The sequence below is a fragment of the Candida albicans genome, chromosome 1 (assembly GCF_000182965.3).
Source record: "Candida albicans SC5314 chromosome 1, complete sequence".
Classification (NCBI taxonomy): domain Eukaryota; kingdom Fungi; phylum Ascomycota; class Pichiomycetes; order Serinales; family Debaryomycetaceae; genus Candida; species Candida albicans.
This window is the reverse complement of record NC_032089.1, coordinates 1,497,569-1,509,794: the sequence shown is the minus strand read 5'-3', so window position 1 is coordinate 1,509,794 and position 12,226 is coordinate 1,497,569. Positions and strand designations below refer to the sequence as shown.

The window sequence follows — 12,226 nt, the reverse complement described above, 5'->3', positions numbered from 1 at the left end:
TGCTGTTGTTGAAAAGCCAATTCCTCATTTGTTCTTGTATTTTATTGTACCATAGTTTAAAGCATCAGCTTTAATTGTTGCTGGCTTTAATTTTTGTTGTTTTAGTTTATGCAGTTTATTGAAGATGTTAGTGACGTGCTTCAAAATTGTATGGAGTTGCTTTTTTATTTTATTATCACTATTTTTATTTATTCCAAATTAGATGAAAGTTTTATTTGAAGCTAGTATTCAGCAATGGCAAAGGGAGGTGACAAGTATTATTATTATTACTGTTATTGTTTGCTTGCTATATATATACATTTTGTTTTGTCTTTTTTTAATTTACTTGGAAGTGAACCCATGGCAAGAGCTTTATGATAGAAGATAGGTTGTTTTTAAAAGAAGAGAATATGATCATTGATAAAAGCTTTTGAAATTTTATTATATGAATAAACCAACGAGAGAATGAGGGTATTTATTCACTTTTTTTGAATTGGATGTTGATATTAATGGTTACAATCATGGGAAAGAGTTCCCAAGAAACGTGTGTTCTCAAAGTTAAAGTAATGCCATCCTTATTATTCATCGTTGCAAAAAGCTTTTTATATTCCAGTTACCAAAAACAAAATTAAAAAACATAAAAATTAACATAAAAAAAAACTAAAAAAAATTAAAAAAAATATAAAAAAATTATAAAAAAAATTTAAAAATCTTTCTGTGCTTTTTTTTTCTTTTTTTTTTTTCAATTTGGGCTTTCATTGGTGATTATATATTATTATTACTTTACATTACACTATTCAATTAAAGAAATTAATGGTTATTATTTAATTAATTTATAGAATGATTGAAATATGCAAAAAATATATAAACATTTGAAATCCTTTGAACATACTAAATGCATTGTAGTCGTTCTTCCATTTCTAATCACAGAATGAAGGGAAACTAATTCAGTTTTCGTATATTTTGATTTTGTGGGACATTCATAATTATAAAACGTGTCACGTGATAAAGTACTACTGATCAATTTTTGACATGGCTAATTAGTTCTAAGTAGAGTATATAGTCATGTTTTTCATAATGAGTTATACTTATGTTAGCAGTTAAAAGGTTATGTTATATCTTGGCGGCCATATTTTTGGTATTATTTTGAAGTAAAGATATTGAGCAGAAAGTTGGGTAGAAATTTTTGCAAAAAACTACATAATTTTTAAGCATACAGAATATCGTACCAAGTGCTAGAATTTAGTTCCCACCAATAAACAAATTCTCATAGAGCTGGAACAACAGTAATGATCCAAGTTGAGATAGCTTTTGCTTGTTTATTTTAAATGGACTTCATTTCAGCTCTCCTAAGCTTGATCACATGATTTCCAAAAACATGAAATTAGTTTTTTCACGATGCGTGTAAATGTGGTATAAAAATAAAAAGAAACAAAACTCACTTCAAACCCTCGATCAAAGCCTTTCCATAACTTACACAGCATTATCACCATAATTGTTGCAACAACAGCCTAAACACGAAGGATACTTTTTTTACTAAACCAAGGTTATATTATGAGTGTATGTTAATTGATTTGAGCAAATTTTTTTTTGTACAGAATAAAGAGGTACCGTACCAATAAACGGGGAACAAACGAAGAAGGCAAGAACTTGAACAAGTTATAGCTACGTTTACTATAAGCCTTTATTCTGTCATATTCTTGGAGGAAGTGAAAGCAAAATAACTAACATTATACCAACTTTCAATTTGAAATTAATTTCTGAAAGGTAGGTAAATTAACCCATTATGCAATAGATTTAGTATTGATCTCGGTGATATTGGCTGGGATCCATAGAAATACTGGTCTACAATTTGATACATCACATTTTCTGCTGGTAGATTTCCGTCGTTGGTTTGGTAATTATTTATCATTTGGAGAATCTTGTTATGATAAAATTGTTTCAATGTTAAAATGGAGTGGTTATTTCAAACAAAATAATTTGATTTTTGATTACGTTAATAAGGAAGCTAATAAATTCATAAAAGAACAAACTGGTAGAGATTTAGATGACTTTAAGCAAAAATCATCTTAATGAAATCAGATGGAATTGAGAAAGTGTATGGCTGTGAATGGTTTTGGTATTGATTTAGTTTTGCATAATATTCCATGAATGTTGATAAGTTTTGTTCCTTTTGCAATATATATGTACCAACTATCACGACGTAATTGATTTACTATTTACAATATTAAACTCTAAACTTTTGATGTGTGTAAGTGAAATAGAACCTTTAAGGTAGTAAAATACTAAAAGGATTTTTTAACTCTTGATGTATGTCATATTTGCTTTTACATGGATTCTTGATTGAAATAGTACCAAATAGTAAATATTTTTTTTCCAGTTTTTTACATCTGTCTTCTCCAAACGAACTGACTATCATCCACTGGAAACAAACACCAAAACCCAAGAGCTTGAAAGGTACGTAATTCTTCTTAACCCCCCCAAATTCTGAAGAGTTGTGATCATTTATCATTTGATTTTGTTCAAGTACATTGTTGTTGTTGTCCCACAAGGTTGCAGAAACACAAGTATTCTTGCCCGTGAATGAATGTCAATCAGGATGATCAAATATCAAATTTAATGTTAAGTATTCATACAAGAAAACAGAGGGGACCTAATATACATCTTGTTTTGCAATTTACTTAACATGAATCTCAGATGCATGAATCATTTGTCATAACCTTCCAAATGATTCAAGAAACATGATTCATACAAACAAATAAACAAATGGAATGGTCTTTTTTTACTTCTTCTTCTGAAACACAGAGTAGACATACTAACTGTAAACGTACATAGTCTCATTACCATTCTACAAACCAACCATGAAATTATTTGACCAATTTAAAGATGCAATATTGGATGAACAAAAAGAAGATATTGCATTGACCACATCTTATATCAATAATTACCCTCCCAAAAAACTAGCGCAACTTGGATTGGGAATAATCAATTTACAAATTGTCAATATTCGAACAGGATTAGGTGGGAAGACTATATTAGAACTACAGTTTGATTCAGCCTTTTCTGATGGAGAAATTAACACTTCGACATTACGCACGGGGGATATAGTAAAATTGGCTAAAATGACATCGTCAGCATTGAGCAACAAGTCAGAGAAAAAGAAGCCATCAAAGAATCACAAGGAAGAGTCCCAAACCCAAGACCAGTCAGATGTTGGTATTGAAGCAGTTGTAATAAAAGTTTCCACACAAACGATATCAATCTCTGTCGATGAATCAACTGATGATTCCAAAATTTTACAGTATTACAATAATACCAATGATCTGGCAAGAATGTGGTTGGTCAAATTAACCAATTCTATAACATATAAACGAATGATTACCACCATGGACAAAGTTCTTGCAATGAAGGAAAGTGATAAAAATGATATTCACAAGATTTTGTTAGGCGAAAGCCAGTATATACCGAAATCCAATGGCACAAGCAATAACAACAATGGGGAGATCAATTTTTTCAATGATAAATTAAACGCATCACAACGACAAGCCATTGACTTTGCAATTAATGATTCCAACATAACTATTATTCATGGACCACCAGGAACGGGCAAAACGTATACTTTAATTGAACTAATTCAACAATTGACATCAAAAGGAGAAAAAGTTTTGGTTTGTGGTCCGTCAAACATTTCTGTCGATACCATTTTAGAGCGACTTGGAGATAAATATGAACCAATGAAATTAATCAGAATCGGACACCCAGCACGATTATTAATGAAAAATTTACAACATTCATTAGAAATATTATCGAAAACTTATGGTCGTGATATTATTAATGAAATACTAAATGACATTCAATCGGTGTTAACCAAAATTAAAAAATGTAAAAAATACGGTGAACGGAAAGCATTGTACTCAGAATTAAAGTTGTTGAAAAAAGAATTACGACAACGGGAACGGAAAATCGTTAATGAATTGTTGGTACAAGCACAGGTTGTTGTTGCTACTTTACATGGATCTGGATCATATGAATTGAAAAACAGTGTTGGTACCAATAACAATGAAGGTATTGTATTTGACACAATCATTATTGATGAAGTATCGCAATCATTGGAACCTCAATGTTGGATACCATTACTATTGAGTAATAGATTCAAACGATTAGTTATAGCTGGTGACAATATGCAGTTACCACCAACTATAAAAACACAAAAGAGCAACTCATCGTCGCCGTCGTCGTCGTCGTCCTCTGCTTCAATATTGGCAACCACTTTATTTGATAGATTAATGAAACATTGTCACGGTGAAAAGTACAAAAAATTATTGGATGTCCAGTATAGGATGAATAAAAGTATAATGCAGTTCCCCAGTATGCAGTTGTATGATAATCAATTGAAATGTGATGATTCTGTGCGAGAAATTAGTTTAGTTGATTTACCAGGCGTTGAAATCAACGATGATACAATGACGAAATGTATATGGTATGACACTCAAGGTGGTGAATTTCCTGAACAGATTAGCGAATCAATTGATGGGGATTCTAAATACAATGATATGGAATTATTAGTTGTCAAGGGACATATTAAGAAACTATTATCTAGTGGGGTCCAGCCACAAGATATTGGTGTTATTGCTCCTTATTCGGCACAAGTCCAAAATCTAAAAAAACAAATGGGGTTGGGAGGTGAAGTTGGCAGTAGTGCTAATGGTGATAAGGACGGTCAAATTGAAATTAGCACTGTTGATGGTTTCCAAGGACGAGAAAAAGAAGTGATCATATTGACATTAGTAAGGTCGAATGATTCACGAGAGATTGGGTTTTTAAGTGAACAAAGAAGATTAAATGTTGCTATGACAAGACCTAAACGACAACTTTGTGTTGTAGGAGATTTAGAATTGATGAATCAAAGTGGTAATAAATTTCTACAAAGTTGGAGTAAGTTTGTTGAGGATGGAAATAATGATGGTGACGTTATTTTCGAAATCGAGTATCCCAATTTGGATGATTATATAGAGAACTGAAAATCCAGTGGTAATACATAAAGAGAAGCAGCATAGCTTGATAATGGCAGTAGTAACTATTAAGATTAACTATCTTGTAGAATTTATTAGCAAGACGATTACTGCTACAGCTCTCTCTCATATCATAAACGAACTGAGGTTTAAAAGAAAAGGAGACCACAAACACAGAAAGAAGCAAAATACAGAAGTTCGCTAAGGATGAAAAATTACACGATTGTTCATTTAACTAAATTCCGTGATGATACGATTATTAACAATGGTGAAAAAAAAAAAAGACAAAGAAAACTCACAAAGGAAGAATGAAAGGGAAAGTCTCAAGAAGTCAGAAAGGGAACAAGTTAAGAATGTTGTGTTTATTAACTTCATTTTCTATAATCCTTACTTGACCGCTTTTATTGCTGTCGTCAATTGTGGTGTTTAAGTTATAAACATACAAATCAAGATTTTGTTCCAAAAACTCTTGGTGACCGTAGTACAAGAAAAAGAGGATAGCGTGAGGAAGTACACCTTTCATTTTTTTACCAATTTAGGATAATTACAGTAGACTTTCTATTTTCCCACCATCCTTTTCCCTTTGTTTAAATATGAGTTGATGTAAAAATATTTTTCACAATTAAAATGTTCGTCTAAAGCTGGTCGTAAAAATCTGCATCCTTTGTTCATTTCTATTTCTGAATATTTTTAATTGTTAGGTTTGACAGTAAATGATACATATATATAATGTACATATACATTAATTAAACATTTAATTAGTATAGAGAATATACTATGTATGTATGTGAGTAATAATACCACACAAAACGCGTGAATTTTACTTTTTAGTAAATTTATTGGTAGCATTATAATTTACACGAAAAAAAAGACAAATCAATTAAATGTAACACAAAAATAAGCTTTTATTGTATTCTTCATATTCCTTCTGGTTCTCAAAATTGCGAAAAGAATTGAATGAATACTACATATTTCTAGCAACATTCCTATCCAATGTATTCAATGATCACCAATGTCCAAGTGATATATAGATAATAGTTCTTTATTTTCAGCTTCAGAACACAACATGAAATATGTCTGAGCATACATATACTTCTATGGTATATTTCTTCAAGTTGCTTTTTTTTTTCGAGTTTATTTTAACTGGAATCAACCAATCTCATAAACGTGTTTATTATATTTGTTTATAATTAGGATGGATTACTCCAACTATCACTAGTTTTCATTGATACTATAACTTTAAAGTGACTTTAATTAACGCAAAGGATTGGACAAGAAAATAAAAAAACAAAAGCTGAATTAGCTAATTCAATAAAGCTTTTTGTTTTTTTCTTTCTTATTGTTATTGATAATAAGTGTTGTTTGTTGTTTATAGAATTGTTCTAAATCATGATGCCACCATTAGCTTCAGAAAGAAAGAAAAAAAGTGTACTATCATAAAAACGATATTCCCCATTTCTTGTTCACTATATATAATGGTATCAATATCAATAGTTTTGTAAAATAAAATTTTATTAATCGGTTTTCTTTCATCAACTTTTGATAAATTCACTCTAGTCATTCCTTTATAATTTATTTGGTTGTTTTTCATATACAAGATTTTCTTCTCTTTATAAACACAATTGTTGAATTAACAAAAACTATTAAGTGGATAAAAGAGATAAAAGCAAAAGAAGAACTGTCATGAAATTCCTTCAATCTTTTCCGGTTATTCTTGCTGTATTTTCATTTGCAGCAAATTTAGTCAGTTCAAAACTTGTGTATGAATATGAAACAAAATACGTCACGGTAGAAATTGTCACAATAGTAAGTGGGGAGACTACTTATACCACAGAACGACTTGAAACTAATGGCCCTACAAGTACAACAACAACCATAGTGATTCCCAGTTCCAAACCATCAAGTCCAGAATCAAAACCAAAGTCGGATTCTCAGCCAATGTTTCAATCACCATCACCAGTACAAATAACACCAAGTACCACATCCATCAATAATGCCCCCCTGCCAACTAAACCTGAAACAACAGTAACTGCAAGTCCCGCGGTTATTGCTCACACATCAGTATTTGTAGTCACACCAAATTCAGCCCCTACTACTTCATCATCACCACCCAATATTGTTCAACAGGTGAAAGCAGCAATAACACCACTGGCACCCAAACCGCAACCGCAACCGCAACCGCAAGAAAATAATTCTGGAACCAATGATGATAGTCAATTATCACTGTTTAGTCGCCAAATTCTTGAGGCACATAACATAAAACGAGCAAGTCATGGAGTGAATCCATTGACTTGGAGTAATGAGTTATACAATTATGCCAACAAAGTTGCCAGTAGTTATGATTGTTCAGGCAATCTTCGTCATACCAGTGGACCATATGGAGAAAATTTGGCTTTGGGATATTCCTCAGGGGCTAATGCTGTTAGTGCTTGGTATTCTGAAGGATTTAATTTTGGCGGTGCCGGAAAGTTGAATCATTTTACACAAGTGGTTTGGAAATCAACTACTCAATTAGGATGTGCTTATAAAGATTGTCGGGCAAAAGGTTGGGGGTTATACATTATTTGCAATTATCAAAAGCCAGGTAATATCATTGGACAAGAACTTGCTAATATTTTGCCATTGATTAGATCGTGATTGGTTACGAAGGAGAGGAGATGGATGGTGGAGAGATGAAATTGTTTCTAGAGCTGCTTGTTGTTTTTGTTCCATTGAATTGTGATTTGTTTCCTTTTTTATTGAGATCTTTCAATTCTATAGTATTGATAGTATTATTATAATTATTAGTGTTATTGTTTCCCTTGCTGTTCCTTACGGATGGTAAAAGTGGTTGTCGTTTCAGTTTTGATATTTCTTTTCTCTTCTAATTTGTTCAACATAAGGTCTAGACTGCACGATCGATTCTTTGATCTATAGAGAGATCCACGTCAATAATACTCCTCTTCTAAAATTTACAAAATAACAAAAGAGAGGCAAGTAGTCACGTCTTTAATGAAATAAATCAAATCGGAAACAAATAAAACAGAAACCAAGGCGGAGTTCAGCATTTGCATCTTGATGGATTGAAACATGAGCTAATTTATCCTCTCTTAGAAAAAACGGGAAAAGAGCTGAAGTCAAAATATATCAACTTATATGGTTTTAGATTTAATGGTGATTTATAATCGCACTTTGTTATGGCCATTGGCGAGTATCTAGAATCGATTCATATAATAAAACTTTGAGATTTCCTGGTAAACCAACAACAGCAACAAGAGTCAGAGTAAGTTACTCATAGATGAATTTGCGTATATGCATGCATGGACAAATTTCATCAGAGAATGTTCTATTTGTCGTGCATTATGATTGATCATTTTCGTCTCTCGTCACCTCAAAAGTCGCAGCTTCTCAAGTATGGCAAGCCACCACCACCCGCTCCTTTGGCATATTTGATTTCGATAAGAGGAACCGATAAAAAGTGAAGAATCTAAGAAATTGCTAAACAAACTACACAGATGCCAAATGTTTAGACTACAACTAAATCTACTAGTCATGTTATTGTTATCCATCAAAAACAATCACAAGAATAGATCTAGATCTTAGGCTTTATACCATAAGCTTGAAATTGTATTTTTCTCCGTAAGTTGTTGTTATGTAGTAGAAAGTCTAGATCCATGTTCCAAACCAAGTCTCTTGCTGTTGTTGTCATCAAGGATCATCGGATGCAGATTTTCAGGAACGAGGATTTTCAAGACATGTTTCCTATTTGTTTACACTCTGTAAGTTTAACCGGAAACTCGAATGATCATGATGAAAATTTTGAAAGGAGTACATATTATTGCAGCACCGGCAGGTTGGCAAGTTACTACCAGAGATACAAGAGTATTAAAAAAGAAACGTTTCAGTAACACGAGGAGTGTTCCTGGTGTTGTTGCAGGAAATGCAACCTGGCAAAATACTAACACACACACCATTGCAACATACTTACAAATTACCCACTATTCTAAACGGGATTGAAATCTCCGATGTCTTAACTAAGTGAGTATTAATTATCCTCCACTGATGACAAACCGAATAAAGACACAAACTAAGAAAACAATAGGAAATCAAGATAGAAGGAAAGAATAAGAGATCCCGGTATAAACTAAGTTTGGTGTTCATTATACTCGTCAAATTAAATGGATTGACGAAATTGGTGTTTGTTTTTGTCCCACCAAATTTTGAAACATCCGCCGGCCCACTTTTTTTTTTCTTCTCACACTCGCACACTCCCCCACTGCCCTGAATGAAAAAAAGGGGAGAAATAATAAGGAACGCAATATCAAAGCCAACAAAAAACGATTCGGAAATTAATAATAATGCATTAAGGAAAAGAGAAAAGGGAAAAGGTTTTTGGATCCTATGGAGATGAAAAAAAAGAAATGAAATTAAGATACTAAGCCAATAATGTAATTGCTAGTCAATAGGAACGTAAAGCAAAAGTAAAAAAATGTTTTAGATTTGGATTAAATGTAAATACGATTGTACATGTAAATGGCGGTTGAATGCATATTCCTGTTGTTGTTGTTGTTACTAATTGTTCGATGGTTTGTAGATTTTCAATTGTTTCTTTTTTTTTTTTTCAATTCTTAGTTGGTCAATTCTAGACCTTTTTTTGAAATTGTGAAGAGGATGTGTCAAGAAATGTTAAAAATTGAATTTCTTACTTGCAATTGACGTCATAATTTTTGAGAGCTTTTTTTTTCTCGACTAATGGTTTCAATTTCAAGAGCAAACTAAGCCAATAATACAACAAAAGGTCTTGCTATAAAACCGATATCCATCCAATAGGATAATAACATCAATCAATGCTGCTGGCTAATAACTTCTGTTCTTGCAAGTCGTACTGCTTGAAAGTTAGGATTATACTCTAATTTTTTGCTCTCTTTCCCTTCCCCATTGATCACTATTAAGACAAATTAGATTGTTTATAAATGATTGACAAATCAACTTTTGTCTAATTACTTTGTCGAAGCTTTAGCCAACAATCGTTTGCAATTTGCTTTAAAAGACCACCTCCACTCGATTCCGTAGCTCCCCTTAAACATAATAATATTATTTCTTTTCAATTTGTTGGTTGTTTTGACTTAACATTTAATGCATGTTTCACCTTCTCTTTTGTTTTTCTGCTGCTTTTTTATTCATTAGACGCGTGAAAAAATTCTTTTCTTGTGCTACCACCACCAGTGGTATGACCTCGCCTCGCCCTGCCAGGATTTTCAAGTGTTTATTTTATTTTTTTTTGAAAGTTCTACCGCCTTATACAATTCACGCATTCCAACTGTACTCAAAACGTCGCACAAAAAAGGGGGACAGAATATTTTATTTCATTCAACCTTAAATTGTTGTTTTTCTATTGTTCCCCTTTTTGTGACACGCAAACCAATAATAATAAAACAATATGTACCTTTTCTTACTTTGTCTTTCTCTTTATTCTCTCTTTATGTTTCGAAACCAGCCAAACAATTGTTTTTATTTCCCCCTTTTAGTGTATGTTATGTTATGTTTTTTTCTCTTTTTATTATTATTCTCCTAAGAAAAAAAAAGATCGCCAAAGATTATATAAATAGGTATTAGAATTCCCATCAACTGTCCATCCAAATTCTTTCTTTTATTCCTCATCAACATACAATATCAAAATTATTTAACAACTGAGTTTTAAATCCAACTTTTTTGTCGTTCCTTACAAACTTTTTACTCAACTTTAGTCACTCCTTTACCCCATCTTTATTCAATTTTTTTATTGTTAAACTTTTAAACTTTCAAACTTTCGAACTTTCCATCATTATCAAATTATTCTAGAAATGAAGTTTTCTCAAGTTGCCACTACTGCTGCCATTTTTGCTGGTTTAACCACTGCTGAAATCGCCTATGTCACCCAGACTCGTGGTGTTACTGTTGGTGAAACTGCCACCGTTGCTACAACTGTTACCGTTGGTGCAACTGTCACTGGTGGTGACCAAGGTCAAGATCAAGTTCAACAATCAGCTGCTCCAGAAGCTGGTGATATTCAACAATCAGCTGTTCCAGAAGCTGATGATATCCAACAATCAGCTGTTCCAGAAGCTGAACCCACTGCCGATGCTGATGGTGGTAATGGTATTGCAATTACCGAAGTCTTTACCACTACCATTATGGGTCAAGAGATTGTTTATTCCGGTGTTTATTACAGTTATGGTGAAGAACATACCTATGGAGACGTTCAAGTTCAAACCCTCACTATTGGGGGTGGCGGCTTCCCTTCAGATGACCAATATCCTACAACTGAAGTTTCTGCTGAGGCTAGTCCATCTGCTGTTACTACTTCTTCTGCTGTTGCTACTCCTGACGCCAAAGTCCCAGACTCTACTAAAGACGCTTCTCAACCCGCTGCTACTACAGCTAGTGGCTCCTCTTCTGGTAGTAATGACTTTAGTGGTGTTAAAGATACCCAATTTGCTCAACAAATCTTGGATGCTCACAACAAAAAACGTGCTAGACATGGTGTTCCAGATTTGACTTGGGATGCTACTGTTTACGAATATGCTCAAAAATTTGCTGATCAATACAGTTGTTCTGGTAACTTGCAACACTCTGGTGGTAAATATGGTGAAAACTTGGCTGTTGGTTATGCTGATGGTGCTGCTGCTCTTCAAGCTTGGTACGAAGAAGCTGGTAAGGACGGATTAAGCTACAGTTACGGTTCTTCTTCTGTATACAACCATTTCACTCAAGTTGTCTGGAAATCAACCACCAAACTTGGTTGTGCTTACAAGGATTGTCGTGCTCAAAACTGGGGATTATACGTTGTTTGTTCCTACGACCCAGCTGGTAACGTTATGGGTACTGATCCAAAGACTGGTAAATCTTATATGGCTGAAAATGTCTTGAGACCACAATAAATGATTTATTAGACCTAGTCCTTGTCCATGTCCTACCTTCCTCCCCCCTTTAGATTTATTTTTTATTAACTTTTCAGTTTTACCTTTTTTTTTTGGGATTGTTTGAAATTTAACGCATAGGCCCCTTATGATAAGTGGGTATTCAAACTTTATCTTGGTTGTTTTATTGTTATTACTATAATTTTTCTTTTTTTTGGGATTTTTCACTTATTATATTGTTTTGGAAGTCATTGGATTATTAAACATACAATTTTGTTATTTTTACTTTCATCATTATATTTGTTTTTGGGTTTGTTTTTAACATTTCTTATTTGTTCATACCCCATGTTTCTGGGA

At 32.9% G+C, this 12,226-nt stretch overlaps 4 protein-coding genes across 4 annotated transcripts; all 4 read left to right on the top strand. All coding sequences in view use genetic code 12, as the record gives it.

Moving 5' to 3' along the window:
- Positions 1 to 1,533: 1,533 nt before the first annotated feature.
- On the top strand, positions 1,534 to 2,052 carry CAALFM_C107060CA (uncharacterized protein; the record flags this gene model as incomplete). The annotated part of the gene is made up of 2 exons (XM_019475122.1): positions 1,534 to 1,539; positions 1,747 to 2,052. The coding sequence occupies 2 exons, from the start codon at positions 1,534 to 1,536 to the stop codon at positions 2,050 to 2,052; spliced, it is 312 nt and encodes a 103-aa protein (XP_019330667.1).
- Positions 2,053 to 2,840: 788 nt separating this feature from the next.
- On the top strand, positions 2,841 to 5,000 carry CAALFM_C107050CA (ATP-dependent 5'-3' DNA helicase; the record flags this gene model as incomplete). The annotated part of the gene is made up of 1 exon (XM_713697.1): positions 2,841 to 5,000. The coding sequence occupies one exon, from the start codon at positions 2,841 to 2,843 to the stop codon at positions 4,998 to 5,000; it is 2,160 nt and encodes a 719-aa protein (XP_718790.1).
- Positions 5,001 to 6,674: 1,674 nt separating this feature from the next.
- CAALFM_C107040CA (uncharacterized protein) lies at positions 6,675 to 7,628 on the top strand (the record flags this gene model as incomplete). The annotated part of the gene is made up of 1 exon (XM_713698.1): positions 6,675 to 7,628. One exon carries the CDS (start codon positions 6,675 to 6,677, stop codon positions 7,626 to 7,628), a length of 954 nt encoding a protein of 317 aa, XP_718791.1.
- A 3,185-nt stretch (positions 7,629 to 10,813) lies between these two features.
- RBT4 (Rbt4p) lies at positions 10,814 to 11,890 on the top strand (the record flags this gene model as incomplete). Its single annotated transcript, XM_713699.2, has 1 exon — positions 10,814 to 11,890. The coding sequence occupies one exon, from the start codon at positions 10,814 to 10,816 to the stop codon at positions 11,888 to 11,890; it is 1,077 nt and encodes a 358-aa protein (XP_718792.2).
- Between the last annotated feature and the right edge of the window lie 336 nt (positions 11,891 to 12,226).